General features: G+C 34.7%; 1 protein-coding gene across 2 annotated transcripts in view; it reads right to left on the bottom strand.

Moving 5' to 3' along the window:
• skd (mediator complex subunit skuld) overlaps window positions 1–23104 on the bottom strand; it is a 267609-nt gene that overhangs the window by 32486 nt on the left and 212019 nt on the right. For both annotated transcript variants that reach the window (XM_069812535.1, XM_069812534.1), the window contains 4 exons: window positions 20149–20399; window positions 12700–12904; window positions 11458–11571; window positions 2809–2982 (listed from right to left, as the gene is read on the bottom strand). In XM_069812535.1, the coding sequence (XP_069668636.1) occupies window positions 2809–2982; window positions 11458–11571; window positions 12700–12904; window positions 20149–20399 (744 nt within the window). The remainder of the gene's footprint in view (window positions 1–2808; window positions 2983–11457; window positions 11572–12699; window positions 12905–20148; window positions 20400–23104) is intronic.

The raw sequence follows: 23104 nt of genomic DNA on the forward strand, positions 1-23104 counted from the left end.
AGCATAGATATTTAATTTGCTAATTTTTTAATTGGTTATTTTACGACGCTTTATCAACTGCTGTGGTTATCTAGCATTTGAATAAGGTGAAGGTAACAATACCAGTGAAATGAGTCTGGGGTCCAGCACCGAACATTACCCAGCATTTGTTCTTAATGGGTTGAGAGAAACCCCCGGAAAAAAAAAAAAACTTCAACCAAGTAACTTGTCCCAACCAGGATTTGAACCCGGGCCCGCTTGTTTCATGGTCAGGCATGCTAACCATTACTCCACAGCGGTGGACTGACTTGTTAATTTAACAAGGTTAATAATATCATTAGTAATAATTTTCCATATTATTAAAATAAAACAGCATCATCTAGTAATTTTCACACTTACAGTAGCGTGCAAATTAATCCGAACACGACATATTTTTACATTTTCTGTCATTGTTGGCCTCACAGCTGCTCATACTACCGCTTTAATTGACATCTGAAGTACGTGTAATTCCATTGTTGAAGGTCTGTCATTATTTTTTTTATAATATGTGACATTTTGCCTGTCGTTTTGTACTTATAAGCATTTCAGTTGTGTGGAAGACTTAATACTGCAATCCTGTGTACATTTTGTCGTCTTCACAAATGGATACAACTCCACGAAAACAGTCTAAAATTATAACATTAGCAGATCATTCTTCTATGACACAGAGGCAAATTGCTGCAGAATGTCACATCGGTTTGGCTACTGTTAATTCGATCATAAAACGATACAGGGAGACTGGATCCATCACACCCCAGAAAAAAGGAAACTGTGGCCGGAAAAGGAAGACTTCACCTGCAGATGATCGTTTAATTGTCAGGAAAAGTAAATTAAATCCTAAACTAACTGCTGTCAACTTAACCCGCGAGTTAATGGCTACCACTGGGGCGAATATTCACGTCACAACAGTGCGGCGTAGGCTTTTGGAAGCTGGACGAAGGGCTCGTAAGCCTATTAAGAAGCAAATGCTAACCCCTGTTATGTGCAAAAAACGCTTAATGTGGGCAAAATTACATCAACACTGGACAGTGAATGACTGGAAGAATGTACTTTTTTCCGATGAGTCTCATTTCGAGGTCCACAGCCACCGTGTTTCTTACGTACGGAAAGGATCCGAAAAAGTAACAGCAGCTCATCTCGAACAAGCACCCAAATACCTCCCTAAAGTAATGTTTTGGGGTTGTTTTACACATGAAGGGCCTGGAGCATTAATACCTATCAGGGGAATGATGAATTCTGACAAATATATTCACTTATTGGAAACCAGAATCGTACCCCAGCTGCAAAAATCATTTCCGGATGGCAGAGGTGTGTTCCAACAAGACCTGGCATCATCCATACGTCTCGAAAAACTACAGAATTCTTCAACAAGAAGAATATTCAGGTACTCCCCTGGCCAGGCAACTCACCCGACATCAACCCCATTGAGAACTTGTGGTCAATTTGCAAAAGAAGAATGCAAAAAATGGATTGTTCTACAAAGGAGAAGATGATTTCTGCCCTCATTGGTGTATGGTTTCGCGATGAAGAAATGAAGAATATTTGTGGGAAATTAGGAATCCATGCCAAATCATCTCAGAGCTGTTATTAGGAACAAGGGAGGCCACATAGATTACTGAGGTATGTCTTAGATCCTTTTTTTATCCCATTTGAGTGTTTTTGCATAAGTAATTACGTTGTCAGGATTAATTTGCACGCTACTGTACCTCTGGAGCTAAGTAATGTTGGTTCAAATCCAACCAAGGCAAAATGGATTTTTCAGACAAAAACTTTCCAACTACAGATGCTTTCAGGAGGTAAGGAAAGTTGTGGGTTTTGCATCACATTAATTTTGTAGCATACAAAATAATCTTATATAATTTTACTGATTAATGTCATAACATAAAATAAAAAAGAGAGAGAGCTAGAGAAGTTCCTACTTTCAACTGCAGAAGGCCATATCACCTGATCATCGATGGTTCATCCTTTTATTAGGGCATCGAATTCTGTCTTACAGGTGTCAGCACACTTTACGAAACTCAACTTTGTTACACTAGTAGAATTCCAGAAAAATTTTGTCCGGTTACATTTGAAGACAATTTCATTCAGCTATCCCTTCCTGCATAATTGGCAACAAATGCTACCAAATTAACGACACTGGAAATTTCAAGTTTAACCAATAAGATTTATTTCTACTAACAGCATTAACTATTATTAGTTGGCCTGGTTGGCACAGTTGGTATAGCACTGGCCTTCTATGCCCGAGCTTGCAGGTTTGATCCCGGGCCAGGTCGATGGCATTTAAGTGTGCTTAAATGCGACAGGCTCATGTCAGTAGACTTACTGACATGTAAAAGAACTCCTGCGAGACAAAATTCCGGCACACCGGAAACGCTGATATAACCTCGGCAGTTGTGAGCATCGTTAAATAAAACATAACATTTAACTATTATTTTTCTAATTTATTAGTTCATTTAATTTTTACGTCTTAGTTTCTGCATACTACTTTCTCCATTATAAAGAAGGGTTTAAACTTACAAATTAAAGTATGTCCACAGTAAAAAATTGTTACCACTTCAATTAAATTTGTGCTGCAGTGTAAAGTGCTCTAAGTCAATATCATTGTCAACTTTCACTTTAAATAATTATTGAGGACATTAAAATCAACAATGAAAGAACAACACCATACTGTATACAGAGTTATTACTAGCTGTATGAAGTATACATTAATTTTGTCTCAAAATCACATTTTTGGACTTATTACACTTTACACATTACATCTCATAAAGAAGAGCATGATATTTTAATTACCGTTTCATCACTAGATGTATCGTCTGAGTTATCGAAGATCTGATCGAGGTCTTTATATGATGCTTGAAGACCTTCGTTAGTGAAGAGAGATATAGGTTTATTTGTAGGTCCATTAGGGGTAACAGGATCGAAAGAACCCATTGCATTGCCTGGGCCTCCTTTCCTTTCTTCTTCCTATAACCCATCAATGTTACTTAAAACTGTTAAATAATGACAATACATTACAAGAAAGTTTCAAGAGTGTAAAAAAGAAACAAAACAGAGAGGAAAAAAAGGCAATTTTAACTGAAAATAGCCTCCAACATCCTCATATGTCCCCTTTCCTTATATCATACAGAATTTTTCACATGTTCAGACTATTGAAAGATGATGCTAATGTCCAATGCACGGCTATCAAAACAAGAACATTAACGCACAATACAGTTATTGCTATCTAATTCTGTGAAGATGACAAAGTTCTGTGATTTTTATACGTATTTTCACAATTTTACATACTTCTGGATACGTCAGAAGTTTCCCTCCTATTTCATGTCTTCCGTAGTATTGTAAGCTATGGGCAGGTAACACAGGTGAGATCAAGGCTAGAGCATTAGTATACAGCTGACTTCCATCCAGTGCAGTTCAGTTTAGTTTCTGGCAATGCAGTACACATTAAAACAGCGAATCTTCATTTATGATACATATGTAGGATATTACAAAGAAATTGTACAAAAATTGCTGTATTATATTTCTACGATATATCCTGACTTCAACAATCCATAATTTAGTAAAACAAAATGAGAGAAACCAGATCGGCTGAAGAAAAACTCGACATAAGCTATAGATTATAACAGCCTCTCATGAAATCTTCAAGAATATTAGCTCAACAACAGGCACATGTACCCGAGACATCAGCTTGGATAGTGACGAAATTGTTAAAGCTAAAGCCTTAAAAGACAGAAGTAATTTGTAATTGAATGGAATGATTGCCTAGGGTTCAATTCTATCGATACAAACAAAATCCAGTATATGTCTAGAAATCTTTTCAAAAGATGAGAAACTTGCATTAGAGAGCATAGTCGATAGTTCCTGTACTTATTACAAGGTAAGCCAGTAAATTCATCTGTAATGTAATGTGTAAGTCGCGAGATTTCACTGCCAAAAGCTGACAGTGAAGTAGCACTAGTTGGCTACTACTTACCCATGTTACTTTTGAGGCCATACTAAGTAAAACCTGTTTCTAGGCGCACATCTGCTAGTTTGGCTTCCAAAAAATATTACAACCAGGGGCCTGTTTCATAAACACAATAATAATATTAAGTAATAGCATTACAGTCATGAAAATAATTTTATTAACCGACTAAATTCTGTTTCATAAACGTTTTGCATGAGTCATAAAATACGTACAGTAATATTATTAATTTCTTAATGAGCGCATTCTATCAGACTTTGGTTGCGAATGGTCATGCATGGTAAACAGTGGTTATAATGTGTTTGTATCGTTTGCAGCCAGGTGATTTGAGGTTAAGGCTGACAAACATAACCTAGTTGGTCTGCACTCTACAGCTATTTATATTATCCTCTCTGTTAACAGTTGTTGAATGAAATAAGTTTTGAAGTGCTATGTTTAATAGCAACAACAGAGTAAATCGTACTATGTGTAAAGGTTTGGGAGACATTTATTTCAGATAAGATTGTAAATCATTGCAACTCGAAGTTATTGTTTGTTATTTGATTCAGTTGATTTACGAGTAAAAGAAACAATTTGATAAATCTAAAATATTGTGAACAGATATTTATCATTCCTAATTGTTCACGTCTCTGCTGTTGTAAAGTTTGCAACTCCAAAAACAGTGTGTCAGTGACAGAAGCGCGCGTGTGTGTGTGTGTGTGTGTAAAACTTGCACCTCGTTGTCTAAAGAAGTACCGTATGAAAATATTAAGCAGTGAAAACTTTTGATGATAATATTGGAGCAGCCTTACGGACAGTGTTAACGACAGGGTTAGTGGACCCTATAAAGCGTCTTATGCAAGATATTTCAAGTTCCGTTATAGTTCGGAATACTGCGCAAGTAGGCCTATTTACATAAAAAAGCTTAAAAAATTATTGGTGCAAGAGTAAATAAATACAAATGCAAATGCGGTGAAGTCGTTCCTAGAAAATATCGTATTTGAGTTTGAATGTGTGGATGTTGTAGAAGATTAATGTTATGACGAAATTAATAAAAATATTGAAATTGTCTTAATGGGCTTTTATTGCTGATTATGTTGTAAGTAGTATTTTCAAGAATTTACCTGACTATACAAAATACAAATATGTTCTAATTATTAGAGATTGTGATGTGGAATTGTAGATACGGTACCTATAAATCTCGTAAGTAAATTTTAGTTTATCAATAGGGATGGTTAAAGTAGTCCATATGTTTTGTAATACATCCACTTGTTGATATATGTCTGCACAAGATCTTGGCTCACCAAGATCTTCACAATGTTAATTAGTCAAGAGTACCTATATAGGTTCAGGTTGTCCCAAGTATACATTGAAAAAACATTTCAATAGGTACAGCAAAAGTTAATATTACTGTATTTTGTGATGTAAATGTCCCATAGACATATATTTCTGAACAATTATTATAATTTTAAAAATGACAAGAAAGGAGGGGAAAAACGTCAAGTTCATTCATTCAAATAACATTAAAAAAAATGAAAAATATATAGTAATTACTTTCTAACAGTTCTATACTATAATTTAATTTAGGTTTGACCCTTTCTAATTGTTCCTCTTTTTCAATTAGATAAGATAGCTTTCAATTTCAGTATGGTCCATCTACATTGGCGTCTATGACAATTTGTAAGAATGGAGAGGGACTTGGTCAGTCATTCATTTTGTCTCTGATGCTTTTTAAAATGGGGAAAATAACTTGAAGAAACAGAGTTTTTTTTTTTTTTTGCGAAAAGTTCACGAATTGAAAGGTCAACTATTTGAGGGTTTTCACCAACAGTAACAAAAAAAAACTCTAAGAAAGAAGCTTGGATGGAATTGCGGAATTTTGCTGTATCAATTGGCTTGGTAACGAGTGATAAAGATTATATTTATGTACATAACGCAACATGGCCAAACATGAGAACCAGAACTGTGTTAAGTACGTAATATTTTTCTTTGTCTGCAATTGTATTTTAGTCTGTTTTAATTTAATTCCATGCATGTCTGATACACAATGATATTGTCCACCACTACCCAACCAATGCAGAGCAATTTGTAGCTGTTTCTGAGAAGTTAACGATTTATTCCTTTCTGTGGGATGTTCTAACAAGTTATCAATTCTTTGAAGGACATATCCAAATGTTTCAAAATTGAAGCGAAACCTTTCATTATTCATTATATTCGTAACTTTCTTGCATGGTTGTAGGATATTCGTTGTCTAAAATTTCTTGGACGTCTGACAAACACTCCCTCTTCATCACTATTTGAGTCAGAATTATCTATTTCAAACGTTTTCACGGTTTTATCTTCAAAATCTAACCCTACATTGGCATTTAATTTTTACAAATTATTAAACTATTACTTAAAATACAGTCATGGAACAAACGTTCATATTATTAATAAATTTAATTATCTTTGCTGTTTTATGAAACACTTTAGTAATTTTATTATTTATTTTAGTAATATTATGAGCGTTTACAGTAATAAATAATATTATTAACTATTACTTTTATGAAACAGAACAGTAATAATATTACTTAATGCTATTACCATTTTAGTAATGGTATTAAATTATTACCTTTATGAAATAGGGCCCAGGAAACGAATAATAAAAAATTACAGGAATTTATGAATAGCAGTTCTAGAAGCTTATACCACAGAGAACTAAGACATCTTTTGTTTCCAAAAATATTTTGTAAGTCTCCATCAGGAAAACACTGAGCCAACATACAACTTTAATAGAAAGTAAATGAAAATAATAAGATTTAAATTCAAGACACTGAGAGTGACGGGAACCAAGCAAAGTGATGAAAGCAGGAAAAACCTCCCTACACAATATTATTGTTAGTCATGATGAACTTGTAAATGCCTTCTAAGGCCCAATTGTATAAAACTCCCTGACTAAAGATCAACTTTGATCGAAGATCGAAAAGTGAACCGAGTTCAGATACTTCTTCTATTGTATAAAACTTTTCTGCGATCAAATTACCTTGGTTCAAATGCAATCTAAGTTCACGTGAAAAGAATTTGGCAACATCGCATAAACAGATGAAATATGTGATGCGCTGACCATGTTGTACAAGTTTGTTCAGTGTTGCCAATCTAGCGACTTAAACTCTTTTTCAATAACAATTTCTTTTAACTTCTGTTTTCCTTAAATAGGGGTTTAGCGAACTTTTTTGCACCCCATAGTGACAAAAATTTAATCTTTCTTTGTTGATTAATGAGAAATCTAGCGACTTTACAACTACTTTTTGGCGACTTTCCATACACACTGTTGGAGACACTGGTTTATTTGTGCAATGTAAATAATGGCGGACAATAAGAAGTAGGTTGACTGTTCTCCAAATTGTTATCATGTTATGGTGTTTGATACTGCTAAACATAATAAAGCTTTATAAAACGACAAATTGGAAATTTATGAATGTAGCCTACCTATCACATCCATTAATAATTAATGGTTGTTATAAACATAATATAATTATAGGTTATGTTATTTGATACTGCTGAACACGATAGAGTCATATAAAATATAAGATTGTTTGTGTATTAAGGCAAGAAATTAAAAAATATATATATAAGTGTAACTACCATATCTATTAATATTAATAACAATGGTTATTCTAGTTGCACAGTCTGCCACTCGTATATTTCAAACAGAAAAGAAATAACTGAACTTGGATCATCTAACTTAATCGGAGAAATTTCTTCAGTCAAAGTTGACTGCAGTTTGAGACAAATTAATCTTAGATTAGACTTTATACAACACAAAATTCCAAGTTCAGCTAGAACAAGGATCAATTTAACTTCTGATCTAAGATTAAATGGTTTATTCAATCGGCCCTAAGTAGTCTATTAGAAATGACTATAATGTCAAATGCGAGATGTAATACACTCAAGGTAACACAGTAACTATAAAGTAGGACCTGCACACCATAGCCTGCATGAGCTACATAAGCCAGACTCAATACACAAAAGGAAAAATATAGCCTGCAAATATGCTCTAAAATTCTTTTTTACTTCCAGTAGCAGGTACTGCAATGCATTATACTTAACCCATTCAGCAGGTAGTCTCACAATATTGTTTGCATTCTGTAGTAATAACTAAAGGAACACATCTTCATATATGACTTCTGTCCTGTCTCACAGTACACAGAATGACTTCCTACAAACCGATGTGGGTGTTTATCCAGACAATCATGTCCAATAGTCAATCGAAAAATTATCACAGAGTTTCTTCTTGACCAATTTGGGATGTTGAGGATTTCTTGATTCTGTCCCCAATTCTTGAGTCCTGGAACAGTTTCTGCATGTAGAGTGATAAAATGTGTATCTATTCACTGTCTACGTGACCTAGGGCCCTTTTTATCAAGTGTATCATCTCTTGGCAATGTCCTGGTATCGACTGCAGGATGATAGTTTTGTTTAGTACTGTGAGTTTTCATATTAGACTTTGGCATTCTGTAGTCTCACTGAAATGGGTTTTAATGTGGAATCCGTGCACTGAATTGCCACTTTTGCATTGGAGAGGATAACAGGTCTCTCAAACCTTTGTAAGTATAAACACAGCTGACCCAGTGCAGTATGAATGGCTTGCTTTGAGCTCTGAAGAGTGCTGTTTATCCCACAGACTTATAGAAGTAACTGCCCATTCCCGTATTTACACATCTGTTGACATGGGATCCATCCAGAAACACATGAAGCCAGTTATCTGCTGGATATTGTGTGTAGTCAAGGCGTTTCAGAGTTTCTGTGTCTATTTGTTTTTTTTTTTAACTATGATTTTCTGTTGTTTTCTAATGCCAGGCGTTTGACAATAAAGTCATCTGACCTTTGATTTTCTGTAGATATGTGTAAAAATAAACTTGCAATTATTTAGTTAGGTGGTTGCTGTAGTGATGAAGTTTATTTGTGATTATAATAAGCTGTAAAGAAACCACATATTTAGGGGGTATAATAGAAAAGGTGAAAGCCATGAAACAAACTAGAAATTTTCGCCCGTTCATACAGTTCTTTTGGGTTCGTAATTTGAGTTCCCAATAGACTAGTGTCATTACTGTTCTACAGACACCATCGCAGGGGTTCTTGCCATGACTTGTTGCAAAAAAAAAAAAAAAAAAATGCCACTCAGCTGCAACCTGAAAGTCCGTCATGTGATAAGATATATTGACAAAATTCTTCCTGTTCTTATATTGCCCTGCTACATAATCGCTGGAATACATTTTTTTTTCAGATCCTGAAAGTTGTCTTAGTTTTAGTATAAGTTTATTTAAATGAATGAACTTCTGCAGTATCACGCACTAAATAATCAGATATATTTCCCGCTTAAGAGCACAGGAATTTTTCCTTAAAGAGAATTATTCCTGTGTTCGTCCATGGTCTGGAATTTAGGTTAAGTTTAGATTTAAGACCTCTCCTGGCACACATAATCATAATCATAAACAACCTATCGTATCATCGGGGTAATGTAACTCCGTCTTCCAGGCACCCCAACCTCAGAAGTGGGTTACAACTAAGCCAATGCCAGGAGAGAAGACCAGAAATGTCGAAAAGGCAACCTGGTGGCATTAGTATAAAAAAAACTCCTATTGCAATGTTTTAATATAAACTCCTTTTTATACTGTAGAGAACTCTGTTGGTTGAAAATGAAAGTACAATCTTCAATATATGCTGTAAAACCTAGAAGGTTGTGGGAAAACATTACAACACTAAGCATAAAGTATTTTTTTTCTATTATTGTAAAATTTTAATTTGGTGCTTGCAATATTTTTCCGCTTAGATATTCAATTATAAAACCTAAATATATAATTTCTTCACAGCTTTTTATAACTATCCCATCTTCCATAATCACATTTTGCTTAGAAGTTCCAATCGATAAGCATTTTTTTTTTTTGTAAATTTAATGTAAAACAGCATTTGTTGTAACCTTCTATTAATTTCCTTGTCATGTATTCCAGATTCTTCTCGGGCAAAATCTACCTGATCATATACAAAGTGGCATCATTTGTTAAAGGCAGTCCCATTCCTGAACATTTCTCGTCCAAGTGTTTAAAGCTTATATCTCGAATAAGCTGAAAATCCTTGGGCAATACATTTCCTATCTTAATCTTTGATATGCAACTGTGCTATAGATGCTGTATAGCTTTAATTATCGATCTATGTTTTCCCTTTATTTTCAATGTTTCCAGTAAACTATTTGTGGGTGCATTATTATGTAAAAGGTAAAGGTAAAGGTATCCCCGTAATATGCCATGAAGGCATTTGGGGGGCATGGAGGTAGAGCCCCATGCTTTCCAAGACCTCGGCACTAGAATGAGGTGGTGTGGTCAGCACCACGCTCTGACCACCTTTTACCCCCGGGAAAGACCCGGTACTCAATTTTATAGGAGGCTGAGTGAACCTCGGGGCCGTTCTGAAAGTTTGGCAACGAGAAAAAATCCTGTCACCACCTGGGATCGAACCCCGGACCTTCCACTCCGTAGCCAGCTGCTCTACCAACTGAGCTACCCGGCCGCCCCGCATTATTACGTGCCTTCTCCAAATCTACATTTAACAGATGTAATTCTTCGCCACATTCCATTTTTTCTCAATAATTATCAGCATTACACAAAATATGTTATCAACTGTAGACAGTTCTGCTCTGAATCCTGATTGTTCTTCTATTTCCGAAACGGCTTTCTTTTTTTTTTCCAAAGCAATGCCATATGTTCTACACAATGTAATAAATATAATCAAGGGTATCATAGTTAAAGATATAAAAAAAAAAACTCGAACATTTACTACTGACAGTGCAAAACTATAAATCACACTGCCTAGTCATTCTTCTTCCAACTGATCTATAGCTGTTGCTATTCCAAGCACATGACAAAACCTCAAGGAGAAAGAATTATGTTACCAATCTGTTTGGGATTTAGGTAAAACAAGGATTGTCGTTGATTTGACTACAAACCACAATATCGGATGCAAAATAAGACTTTCAATTTTGGTTTTTGAAAGTGAAGACAGATCTTGAAAAGAGTTTCATACTTGAGTAAATATGATAAATTGAATCCTCTACATTTTCGTTATATTCTATCACAATCTTTCCCTGATGAATGAGGTAGAAGGCTATATGACACAAGCAGATGTATTTACTAAAGTTTTGAAATATAATATCCATTCATTTTAGCACTGGCAATACAGTGTCATGGAAGCAGAGAATGAAAATGCCACAGGAGAATAAAAGCAAAATAGTCTGATCTCAAACAGGAAGACTTCTGGACTGACAGTAAACCCAAGTGCTTCCTGTATTACATTGCATTATCATGTACTGTAACAGTTGATGTAGTTATTCAATTTTGCTTCAATGTTACTTAATTTAGAATATCAAACGTTCCAATTTTTCTTAATATTAAATTCAGTTTTCCTAACGTTTCAGAACATTGTTAAATATTTCATTGAGATACTGCGCATTAAAGATACTATACCTTAACAGAATTCGTTCGTTTGAAACCCTCCATACTAACAGCAGGTGCAGAAATGTCATCTTCAAATTCATATGGATCAGACCTTTTGCTTGGATGAACATTGTCTACTTCCATCTGAAAAAGAAAGCGGTCCATTTCACATATAAAATGTAAGGAAAGACAAGCTGATACACTCTCATTCTTGCATTATATATCGAAATGGAAATAAAGCAAATGTATTTTGATAGTTGAGGATGTAATTCAAACTGGATTTATGAAGTGCTGGTACTAAAATATTGTATCTCCTGATAGTTTCTGAACAAGTGCGATTAAATTACAAAACAATTAGTTAAACAATGAGAAGCAATATCACTCTCAAGAAATTAATGGAGAAATGCTATCTCTCTATTTGATAAAAATCTTATTTATTTAAACTGCAGTAGAACTGTACATTTATGTAAACACTGAAAATAATAAGAAACAGAATAAAATGGAAATAAACATTTTCTCACTAGAGTACAACCTCAAGCTCCTACTTAATATTCTTTCTTTACTAGATGACATATTTCTGCAATCATTAGATAGTGCAAAACATGGTAACCATCAGCACAGAGCTGAGCCAGCATTTTTAATTTAGATGGACAGAACTTAATCAATGCCCCATACTGCTGAAACTGTTATGGTGCTAATTATTACTAGTCAAGGTAAATCCTTCTAATATTAAACATATTATAACACTGACTGGTAAAAAGTGCAACATTATATGAAATATCAATATAGCCAATACAAGGCATCATTTGAACATTTTCTCACTGCTCCCAAACATTTTTCTGCTCTGAACAATAATCTCATCTTTCTTCTCATCTTACCTAATGATATGATATTAACTTCTGTATTTCTTGTATTAGATAGAACTACACACGAACACAAGCTTTGCTCATAGGCATGTTCCTGATTTTTTGTTTTATATACTTAATTTAGTATGAATAAATATCAAATATAAATATATTACAATAAAGAAAGAATTATGTAGTACAACTGACTTGATCTCCCTTTTATAAATATCTGTGTGTGTGTATAAGATCAAAATGTGTCTTCACATCACTGAAAATCACGCAATTTGTGCTATCTGTAACATGTCCCACCACTACTCCATTAAGTGTAAAATCCATGTTCTGAACTACAGCCTGCTTGCAACTTCAAAATACAGTATTTCATCTGGAGTCAATGTAATCTAGTAAATTATATTACCGAGCAACTTACTGGCACATTGCAGCCTGCTTCCTGCTTGATCTCCTGCTTGATGAACGGTTGATTGAGACTGTTTGGAGGAGACGCCACGTTCTGGTGCTGTATATGGTTTGAATACAGATCATTTGGACTTGCACGTCGGTTGTAAGGAGGTGGCCTCATCGAGTCTGAAGGTCTTGTCTCAGACGGCTTAAACCTCTTCACTGGATGGTTCAACCTGAGGCAATTAAGTGATTTTCAATCATGTATTTCATAATTACATGAGAGCATTCATATACAAAAATGGAGAGAAAAATCAACTTCAATAAAAACAACAATGAAGCACGTCGCGATTTGTATTAAACAACAGATTCTGTTAAGACAGTGAAGGCTCAATATTCAGCATTTATGTTAATGTTATACATCTGCAGTGATAGTCAAAATTTTTTCCAGGGTAATTTTTAAAAGTATACTGAAATACCACTCAAAAAGGGGCTGGGGAAAAATGTATTGAAAGGTTAACCTCCTACACTGTAAAATCGTTTGCAAATTCATCACAACAACAGATTGGTTGGATGGCTTGCAATGGTTCACATCTGGGAACATTTAGCCCATTTTGTGCCTCATCAGTTCAATGAAGTACTTTCGTAATTTTGTACACTGACTGGTACTATTAATCTATTTTACATTTTTTTCTGTCCGTTTAATACACATTCTTCTATTTTCTTTTATTTTTATTTCTAGAAATTTGTAACTAGGCAATCATCATCTGAATTTAATCTGAAAATGCCACAGTTTCTTTTCTTGCATTCCAACAGTCTCTATTCAAATGCTGTTTTTGTACCTTGGTTTCTGTTTGTTATTACTTTGTCAATTCCAGAGCACTGCTCCACTGCCCCCAGGGCAAGAAGACTGTGGTTCTGAGTGAATGCTATTTGGTGAGGGAGCGTGATTTTAACTTTTCCTCAAGTCATAGAAAAAGGGACACAAAGTAATTTCCACACATCTTTCGGCATTAATAGTGTTAAAAAAATAATGGCGCATACAATATTATCTGTCATAGCACACAGAACTATTAATTTTATAGCATGGAGGAGACCGTTCATTCATTTTCTTTTAATTTTAAATCTTCAAGACCTCTCTTCAGTGGTTAACTCTTGTGTAGCATATGTGCTTACACGGGAAGAGAAATCCTTCTACAACTAATTCACATGGGAACTGTTAATGCACTCAAGTAGAAACCTCTCCTCAAAACTGTGCGCACACATCTCTACAGCACATACAGAAATATAAAAAGTAGCTGCCCATACTTGGAGACAGTAGTTGAATTGCTACCTACGTGAATCATTACCATATAACTTGTCATTTGCATTCAACATACTTCGTCAGCTGAATGAGCACTGTCACTCATGACTGGGAGCTACTCAATTTTTCAATAACCTTACTAATAACAGCTAATTTTTATTACCTGCTGTGAAGCCCTATATGCACAGTTCCAGGAGATATTTCGACATGAATTCCTTGTCAGTTTAATACAGAGTACATTCATTCAAGCCTGTTCCACCATTCCATCACAGGTCGTTCTTAAACTCTGGTAACTACCTGTGTTTTTTTTCTGATGGACATACTACTTTCACGAGTAAAAGATACCAGCTACTTATATTTCAACATAGCTAGTCCTTATAGCCTCGTTTGTATTGAGATAAAAGATTGTCAGAAATGGTGGGAGGATGGAGGAGATACATGTGACTTCCTATGTGGGAGTTCACATTGCAGCTTACATAGGCATGAAGTGTGATCCACAACTCACTGACCCAGTAGACTGGGTGAGTAGCTGTTGAATATAGCATGTGGTATCCCTCCACCCAGCTGCCACTTGTGGCCAGTTTCACTACTTTTATAGTTATTCTTATTTCTTACATTACTGTACTTGAGTCCGGTTATTATTCAATATTTTATTTTTTTTTTATTTTAGTGGGTTATTTTACGACGCTTTATCAACAGCTTAGGTTATTTAGCGTCTGAATGAGATGAAGGTGATAATGCCGGTGAAATGAGTCCGGGGTCCACCACCGAAAGTTACCCAGCATTTGCTCATATTGGGTCGAGGGAAAACCCCGGAAAAAACCTCAACCAGGTAACTTGCCCCGACCGGGAATCGAACCCGGGCCACCTGGTTTCGCGGCCAGACGCGCTAACCGTTACTCCACAGGTGTGGACTATTCAATATCCACAGAGAGATCTGTGAGACTATGAATTTCATGAAATCTATCATGACGACGTATCACTAGATAATTTGCAAATCACTTTTAATTGAATACCTCCCTCGAACAACGTTGTTACAATAGGTATTCAATTTTAGATCTAGAGGGCATTATTAGCAGTGAAATATGCATTTGAAAGTAGGAACTGTCAGCTGACAATACAAAGTGTGGTTGGAGTTTTGCTCTGTGAATTGTACGAGTCAATCTGCTGAAAGCATAGTTTTAAATAGTTAATGATAAATCAGTTTCAAACAAAACATATTTGACAGCTTTGCTAAAGCAGTGATTCTGACGACATAGACAATTTGAAAAAGATAATAAAACTTTTCTGCTTAAGCTAGAACTTCTACAAGAATGAAATGCATGTTAACATATCTCTTTTTACACTACTTCACATTTTGTTTTATCTATCTAGCACGGTATCTACAATAATGATACACTGTTAAAGAATGCTGTTACAATTTACACGGAAGATTGACTTTTCAAATTGAGATTTTGGCTGGAAGTCCTAAAATTTTATACACTATTCGCTTGACATAATGCCAGTTTTACACAGTGAATTTAGATGTAACTAGACATCAGATTTAAAGGCACTAAAAGCTAAGAATGTTACTGAGTATACTAGGTTGGATGTGGTATCAGTTGGGAGGGTTTCTAGGCTTGATTTACAAGTCTCCAACATCTAGCAAGAGGTTACTCAGCCACATGGACTGCAGCATGCATCTTGTAAGCCACATTCTGACGTGTATGTGATAGTTAAGACCATTAACATTATATTGTCTGTATTTCCTATAATAAGGAAGTATAAATGATATAATAAATCATGGAAAAGAATGTTGCATCTCACAAATATAGTCGGATTTCATTCACATATATAATATTGACAGTCTGTCTGGAGCGAGAATCAATAAATCAGGGGACATTTGTAAGCATAATTGAGCTGATATAAATTAATTTCATTGTTTGTCAGGTTGATCACAGTTGTGTCGAAAAAGTATAATTTAACAGTGAAGAAAAACTTTTTCGCCACAACTGTGATGAACCTGACAGCTGACAAACATTGAAATTAGTTTATATCAGAACTACATTTTGCTCTATACGCCCTTATTTGAGTGACGTCCTCAATTATAGCACGGTTTTCTTATAATGTAATCACAACTCTCGCCTTGACACCCTCCCTAAATTCGGTGGTATAACCAGGCAATGGAGTACTGTAAGATTTGAAGAGAGTTTTCCTGAGAGATATACAGACTTAGTAACAAAAGAAGATCAGGATCAGGTCTTAAACTGCCAAGCAGTTGTACTGAAATGACTATTAGTTGGTTTCCTGTGGCAGCTGCATAATTGACTCTTCTCAAGTGATACTAAATTTCCTCTGATATAAAAATCTCCAGCGAAATTAAAGTGAACAAGTTGTCTACCTTGTATATTTAAATTGGCAGTTACCATTACATACAGAAGACTGTGAACCAGTGAAAATTTTTAAAATAAAATTAAAGTTCAGACATAACAACTGATGGAATTTCCATGTTATATCAAGGATCAAAGAGGTGATGTTCTACAAACGGAAGGTATATTGTAATGGAAAAAACACATTTTTTGACAGTACAAAATTATCAATATTTCATTTATGTGTATGTGGGATTTCTAACTACAGACGATTTCTAGTTATCTGGTAATTTACTTGCCATATATCTTTATCTAATATGGGTACATAAAATAGAGAAGGGGAATGATGTATACAATAAATAAGACAAGTGAGAAACTAGGTAAATATGAAATATTATGTAATGTTTTATGAAGGAAAGACATCGCCAATCCAATAAAAATTAAATAAGTCGATATCACTGACACAATACATAATGATGAAGACGTATTTTAATTTACCAAGGAAACTGTTAATGAGTTCATGTCAAAACCTCACTCCAAATTGCTGTTAGATCTCCACAGCAGACAGCTGGATACAAACAATTAGCTGCCCACACTAACTGCCAGGTTTCGAAATTAAAGCTTCAGTAACAGATCATGAAAAATCGAGTAACTCCCAGCCTCGTGTAGGTAGTACTCACACAGCTGGGAAAGTTTGAGTGCACAATATTGTCTCACATGTCACGTGACAACATAGGCATTCAATTACTCTGAAGTTGTTGTTGTTATCCAATGCCGGGCTTTGGCAATGAAGCCATTAGCGTTCTTGCTCTCCAATATTTTTCTGGAGAGCAAAAACGCTAATGCCTTCGTTGCCAAAGCCCGGCATTGGATAACAACAACAACTTCAGAGTAATTGAATGCCTATTATATTGCTACTGTTCAGTTAAAGTACAGAATACTCATTGTATTATGATGAAAGAGCTATACTTTTAAATTAAGCAATTAACGTTTAATTACTCTGAAGTACTTGTCATCATTTTTCAGTGCAACATTCAAAATAAGCTTTCAGATCCTTACAGTTAGTTAGCACAGGCAGCAATCTAATTGTCTGCTATGCAGACTTGTGTAAGTATATAGTCTGAGGGGAATTTTCCGCGACATATGCACATTAACAGTTTACCTCAGAAGGGAAAAATAAAATAAAGTGAAGCCCAAAGATTTTAATGGTTATATAAAACCCTGCTTTATGAGATAGCAATCAGTATTTTACTAAGTTGTGGCTATTACAAAAGGCGCAAGAAGAACTCTACACACATATTCTGTAATTTATTATATAATGGAATGTAAAACTGGGAGATTGAACACATTTACAGATATAAATTTATCTGTAACACTCTCATTCTATATCTCCATAGTATGGCTATTCCAGTATAACAAGGTAGCAACAAAGACAGCAACAGTATTTTCCCCAAACACAACCTATCTATAGAAGATACAAACGTGTATGTGTTTATAACACATATGGAATGAAAAACAAAATGAAGTTGTGAAATGCTGTTTTATTCTACTTCCATATTTACCATCAATTAAGGTTCGGTTCAAGGACAAATGGGAAATAAAAATTAAAAGAAATCGTGATGTTAAAAGTTAGTGAAAACTAACTACATACGGTAAACGTTAAATGCTTAATTTAAAAGTATAGCTCTTTCATCATAATACAATGAGTGTTCTGTACTTTAACTGAACAGTAGAAATATAATAATTTTCCAAAATAAAAGTGCTGTACTCAGATTAGGCTTCTTCGAAGTGTGTTCAGATTATTATTGGTTTCATTTTTAAGATGTTAATTTTTATTTTATCATCTAATATTTTAAAAAGAAAGAAAAGAAACCTATAGCATATCATTATGTTTAAAGAATTGTATTAGTGCTGAACTAAACAATTTCACACTTATCTTACACACAGCTTACTGTGATTCTTGTTGTTCCTTAGCCTAAAGATGTTACTAGAAGGTTCGAGATTTGAAGGTACTGTGGTAATCGTGACCAATACAATGAAGACCTTGCTAATGGCCTCGAAAAATGACACTTCAAGCAGTGAAGGACTGCTGAGACAAGTGTGTGAAGTTAAAAAGAATCTACTTTGAAGGAGATTAGTATGTGAACTCAATTTTCTTTTATTAATTCATGACTACATATTACATTGAATGCTTTATCGCATCTCATATGATAACTGTGCATGTTAATGTGAAAGGCGATAATACAACTTTAAAAGGATGGAAATATCATAATTTCAATTCTGAAGATATTACAATTCACACTTTTAAGTGAACATACTAAAACAGGCCTATATTATTAATTTAAAAGAAAATTCTTAAATGTACTGTTCCCCAAAGAAAAAATGAACCTCTCTTGGTTGTGGAATGTCTGATGTTCTATAGCACGATTCACACAGTAACATTCTTTGTCAGTATTTCAGAATGGCACTTGCCTGTAGTGAGACCAACGGCTGGATAAATGCTTATCTTTCCATTACATCTCAGTGACTTATACAGTTGTGTGTTATTAATGTAATTCGAGCTTTTTGTCAGAAGCATTTGAAATTTCATTGTTACTGTTAAAAAGAAAAATCATCCTACTTACGCCATAATTATCTGTTAAAATAAAACCATGAATTGGAAATTTTCTAAATTTCATTTACAGTTCGGAAGGGAATATAAATAAAAGTAAAACAATTTCTGGTCAGTTCACTTCCTTGGTTATAAACAAAATAGAAATGAAATAGTTTCTTTCATTTAGCTGTCTATCTACCTGTTTGCTACCTGTATCGTTTCCAGACTCATAAAAGAAAATTAGATTCACATTTAATAAGAATAAATTTCTATAATATTTATATCAAATTAACATTTTTCTTGCATATATATTATTTTAATGTACCAAAGTACATATGATATTTCCATGCAGATATTCTGCGTCATCATACGATGTAAGAGTAATGGAACAGAGAAAAATTCTCTCCGGCACCAGGATTTGAACCCGTCATCGTATGATGACGCAGAATATCTGCATGGAAATATCATATGTACTTCGGTACATTAAAATAATATATATGATATGCGTAAATCACTTTGTGATTTAAGACGATGCTTATTCCGTCAGATCCCGGCCAACTAGTCACTCATAACGAGTGCACCTCAGCACATGTGTGGACTTCGGTCCTACGTTCATAGACGTCTATGACGTAGTGCAGAGGGCGGCCACTAGAGGGAACCCAAGAGTTGGAGCTTAATCTGAGACGATTCTGTCCGATGCCGGGGTGGTATCCGATGTGACTTAGTGGATAAGGCATCAGCACGTAGAGCTGAAAACCCGGGTTCAAATCCCGGAGCCGGAGAGAATTTTTCTCCGTTCCATTACTCTTACATCGTATTTTTCTTGCAGTTTTCAAACGAGTTTCGGAACAAGGCCCAATAACAAACCAAATAGAGTGCATTTAAATAACTGAATCGCGCATTTATCTTGTGTACCTGTGCTCTGGGTCTCCAATCATGTGCAATGTATTGTATATATTCCAAAGGTTCAATCTTTCTTTGGATAACTGTACATTAATTTATTTTAAAATTGACAGTAGCATGTTCTTAATAATTATTTTTAAAAAGGGTTTAGAACATCAATTAGAAGAGTAAGAATAAAATACGAATCTGAAAAGGGTATGGTCAAATACTCTGAAATAGTTTATCATCAGAAGTGAGGGAATAAATGGAATGACACAAGATGTTATAATAAATATCCTACGCAAAAGCATGCAACTAACATAAAATCGGTCTAAATACGCATACTGCACTTACCATGCATCAAGAGTGGAATAATCATACAATAATTCTGAGGGTTGTTCCTCCTCCATTAAAATACTCTCATACTCCTTGGAGGACAGGACAGGTCGCTTGAGAGTGATGTAGTCGGGGGGTGTGGCAGTGGGGGGAGGAGCTGGGGCCACTACAGAGTGAGCACTGGCAGGACCTTGTGAACCACCACCAACACTGTCCACTGGTTTTGTAACTGGCTCTACACTTGAAGTGGCAGGATACGGTGAGAACACCTGCGTTGTAAAACATTCATATCACAAAACAGTATTATTCACTCACATTAATTACAGTTCACAGTATGGACATGTGAGGTCAAGGAATGTTAAGTACACTCTACAGGCCAACAGGAAGTGGAATGTCTCACCAAGTTACAACATCTGTCCGGAAAGTATCCAGTCACTTTGAATACCTCCAGAACCAGTCATGTGGCCCTGATGTAAAATGGTAATGGTAGCCCCTTCACATGCCTTAATGTAATTTGGTATAGTGCTGTCTTAATACAGCAGACTTCAGTTTAGCATATATATTTATAATCCCATACATTATAACGCAAATATATTTAGTTTTTATGTTATCATTACTAGTGACCATTTCATCATTACGAACGAGAATTTTTCAAGTTAATTTTCTTCTTCTTCTTTTTTTTTAATGTTTACATCTTTATTTCATGTACTGTTGGTTCCAGAATTTATGTACTATGTGTATCTCTTTTTTATGTTGAACATGTTTGCTGGAAATGTATAACTGTACATAAAGTATAGATCTTGCGTGCATATGATCTCTGTCCTACGTTGTGTCTAGCAAGTTACTGAACTTCAACAGTTTGTAGAAGATTAATTATTGAGAAAACAAACCAAACTGAAGTTAAGAATTTCTTCAAATTTCGTTGATTATACTGTGTATCACGTACTGCATTTTTTAATTTAATACATAATTTACTTGTGTTATAATTTAAAAATTGAGTGATATGTATACTGTATTACTTGTAGTTTTGTATAGGCGTAATGGGTTTCTTAAGTTGTTTAATCTTACATGGACTATAAACAAAACTGCAGTAAATGGAAGGTAAGATATGTTGTGAAATAACTCTGCATTATCTAATGCAGAATCAAAACAACTTTTGTTTGGATAAAACTTTCGTTTTTTATTATAACGTACTTTTCAAAATGAAGTATAAATAATATTTTCTGATATACCTTATACTGAGATTTCACTGTAGTCAATAAGAGGGGGCCTTATTCCGCATGTGTGAACAATCACTCTACCGTGGGGCTACTCAGTCAGCACTAAGTGATCTTGTGTACTGTGTGAACGTTGCATTCACAATGACCGAGCAAGCAGATCAGAAAATATGCATCAGTTTTTGCTTCCAAGTTCAATATTCGTCTGTGGAAACTACTAGAATGATTAAAAGAGCTTTTGAGGTGATTCACGGAGTGAAGCCCAGATACAAATGTGGTACTGACTCTTCAAACAAGGCCAGAAATCCACTGAATGCAATCCTTGTTCTGCAAGGCCTTGAAATATTGAATATGTGCAAGATACTATCAAAGCAAATCGGACAATGACAGTACGAGAAATAGAAGATCTGGAGATTCCACACACTATTCTTTCAGAGATTCTGGGGGAGATTCTTGGCATAAAATGTGCCGTGCCAAATTTCGTAACAATGTGTCTTTAATTTGTTCATGCCTCGTGAAAGAATTTTGGACAAAACATCATATCACCAAGATCTGTCAACTCCCATGTAGGCCAGATTTGGCTACGTGCTATTAATGGTTATCCGGAAAGTAAAATCACCGTTGAAAGGAAGGAGATTGCAGACCAAGGACGAGATTAAGAGAACACAATGAAGGCTATTGTGAAAGAGGGCTTTCTTCACTGTTTCGAAAAGAGGTAGGGCACTAACTATGAGGTTCCAAAGGGAATTAAGGCACACTACAGCCATGGACAGATTATGGTTTTTCTTGATATTAAACAGTTGGATACTTTTCAAATAGATCCTGTATACTGGTACTTACAGGGCTAATTTCCGAGGTTATTTTGAGTAAATTAGTTTGCATGCACATGGATTCAATTCTGCACAGTTGCCGCTTTTTAAGAAGTATCTCACTGTGAACCAGATTTTGCAGCTCATCTGTATCAGGCAAATGTAATAAAAAGTGACGGTACTAGCTGATTGGCTTGTATATCTTTGAAGGTCATTAGACGAGCAATTCACACATGTTTTACCAGGTATTCTGAGTAAAACATTCATATGCCTGTGTCTACAAAGTCTTATCTAATGTAACTTGTAACGACAGTGTCAGCTGAATCATCTACATGCCATCTAGATATATGATTCACATGTATGGAATGTGGTAAATTGGAGCATGAAGTGAAATTATGAAAATTAACTCGAGAAATTCTTTTGTACAGAGAGAACAAACTGCACCAAGAACAAAAAATCACCCACAAAGCACTAATTATTATTTTGTGTTGTGAGAAATAAAATTATAAAAATTTTCATTTCAGGTTAAAATGATGAATATGTAAGTCAGGAAAGGGTTTCCAAAGTTATAATTAATTACATTTCTTTACACATCACTGTACCTATTTTGGGGAGATGAAAGTCAATCAAAATTTCATAAATTTTGTTATTTTATTTTACTTGAAATTTCAAAATTGGAGTAGTATTATTTGTTACAGAACAGGCTGGTAAAAATCCAAGACTACGTACTATACTATAAGTTCGAATAAAACAACACACAATATTATTCATAAAAAGTCATTTGTCTTTGATAAATATGTCCAATGATTTTCCTATTACACACAAAATGAAAAGTAAAAAGAAAAAAAAAATAGTGAAAGTGGAAAAAGGAAAAATCAGTAATTCCTGGCACTATAAACTATAATAATATATGAGACATAACAAATTAAAAATTTCTAGAACAATCCT

Source organism: Periplaneta americana, chromosome 16, assembly GCF_040183065.1.
Source record: "Periplaneta americana isolate PAMFEO1 chromosome 16, P.americana_PAMFEO1_priV1, whole genome shotgun sequence".
NCBI lineage: Eukaryota > Metazoa > Arthropoda > Insecta > Blattodea > Blattidae > Periplaneta > Periplaneta americana.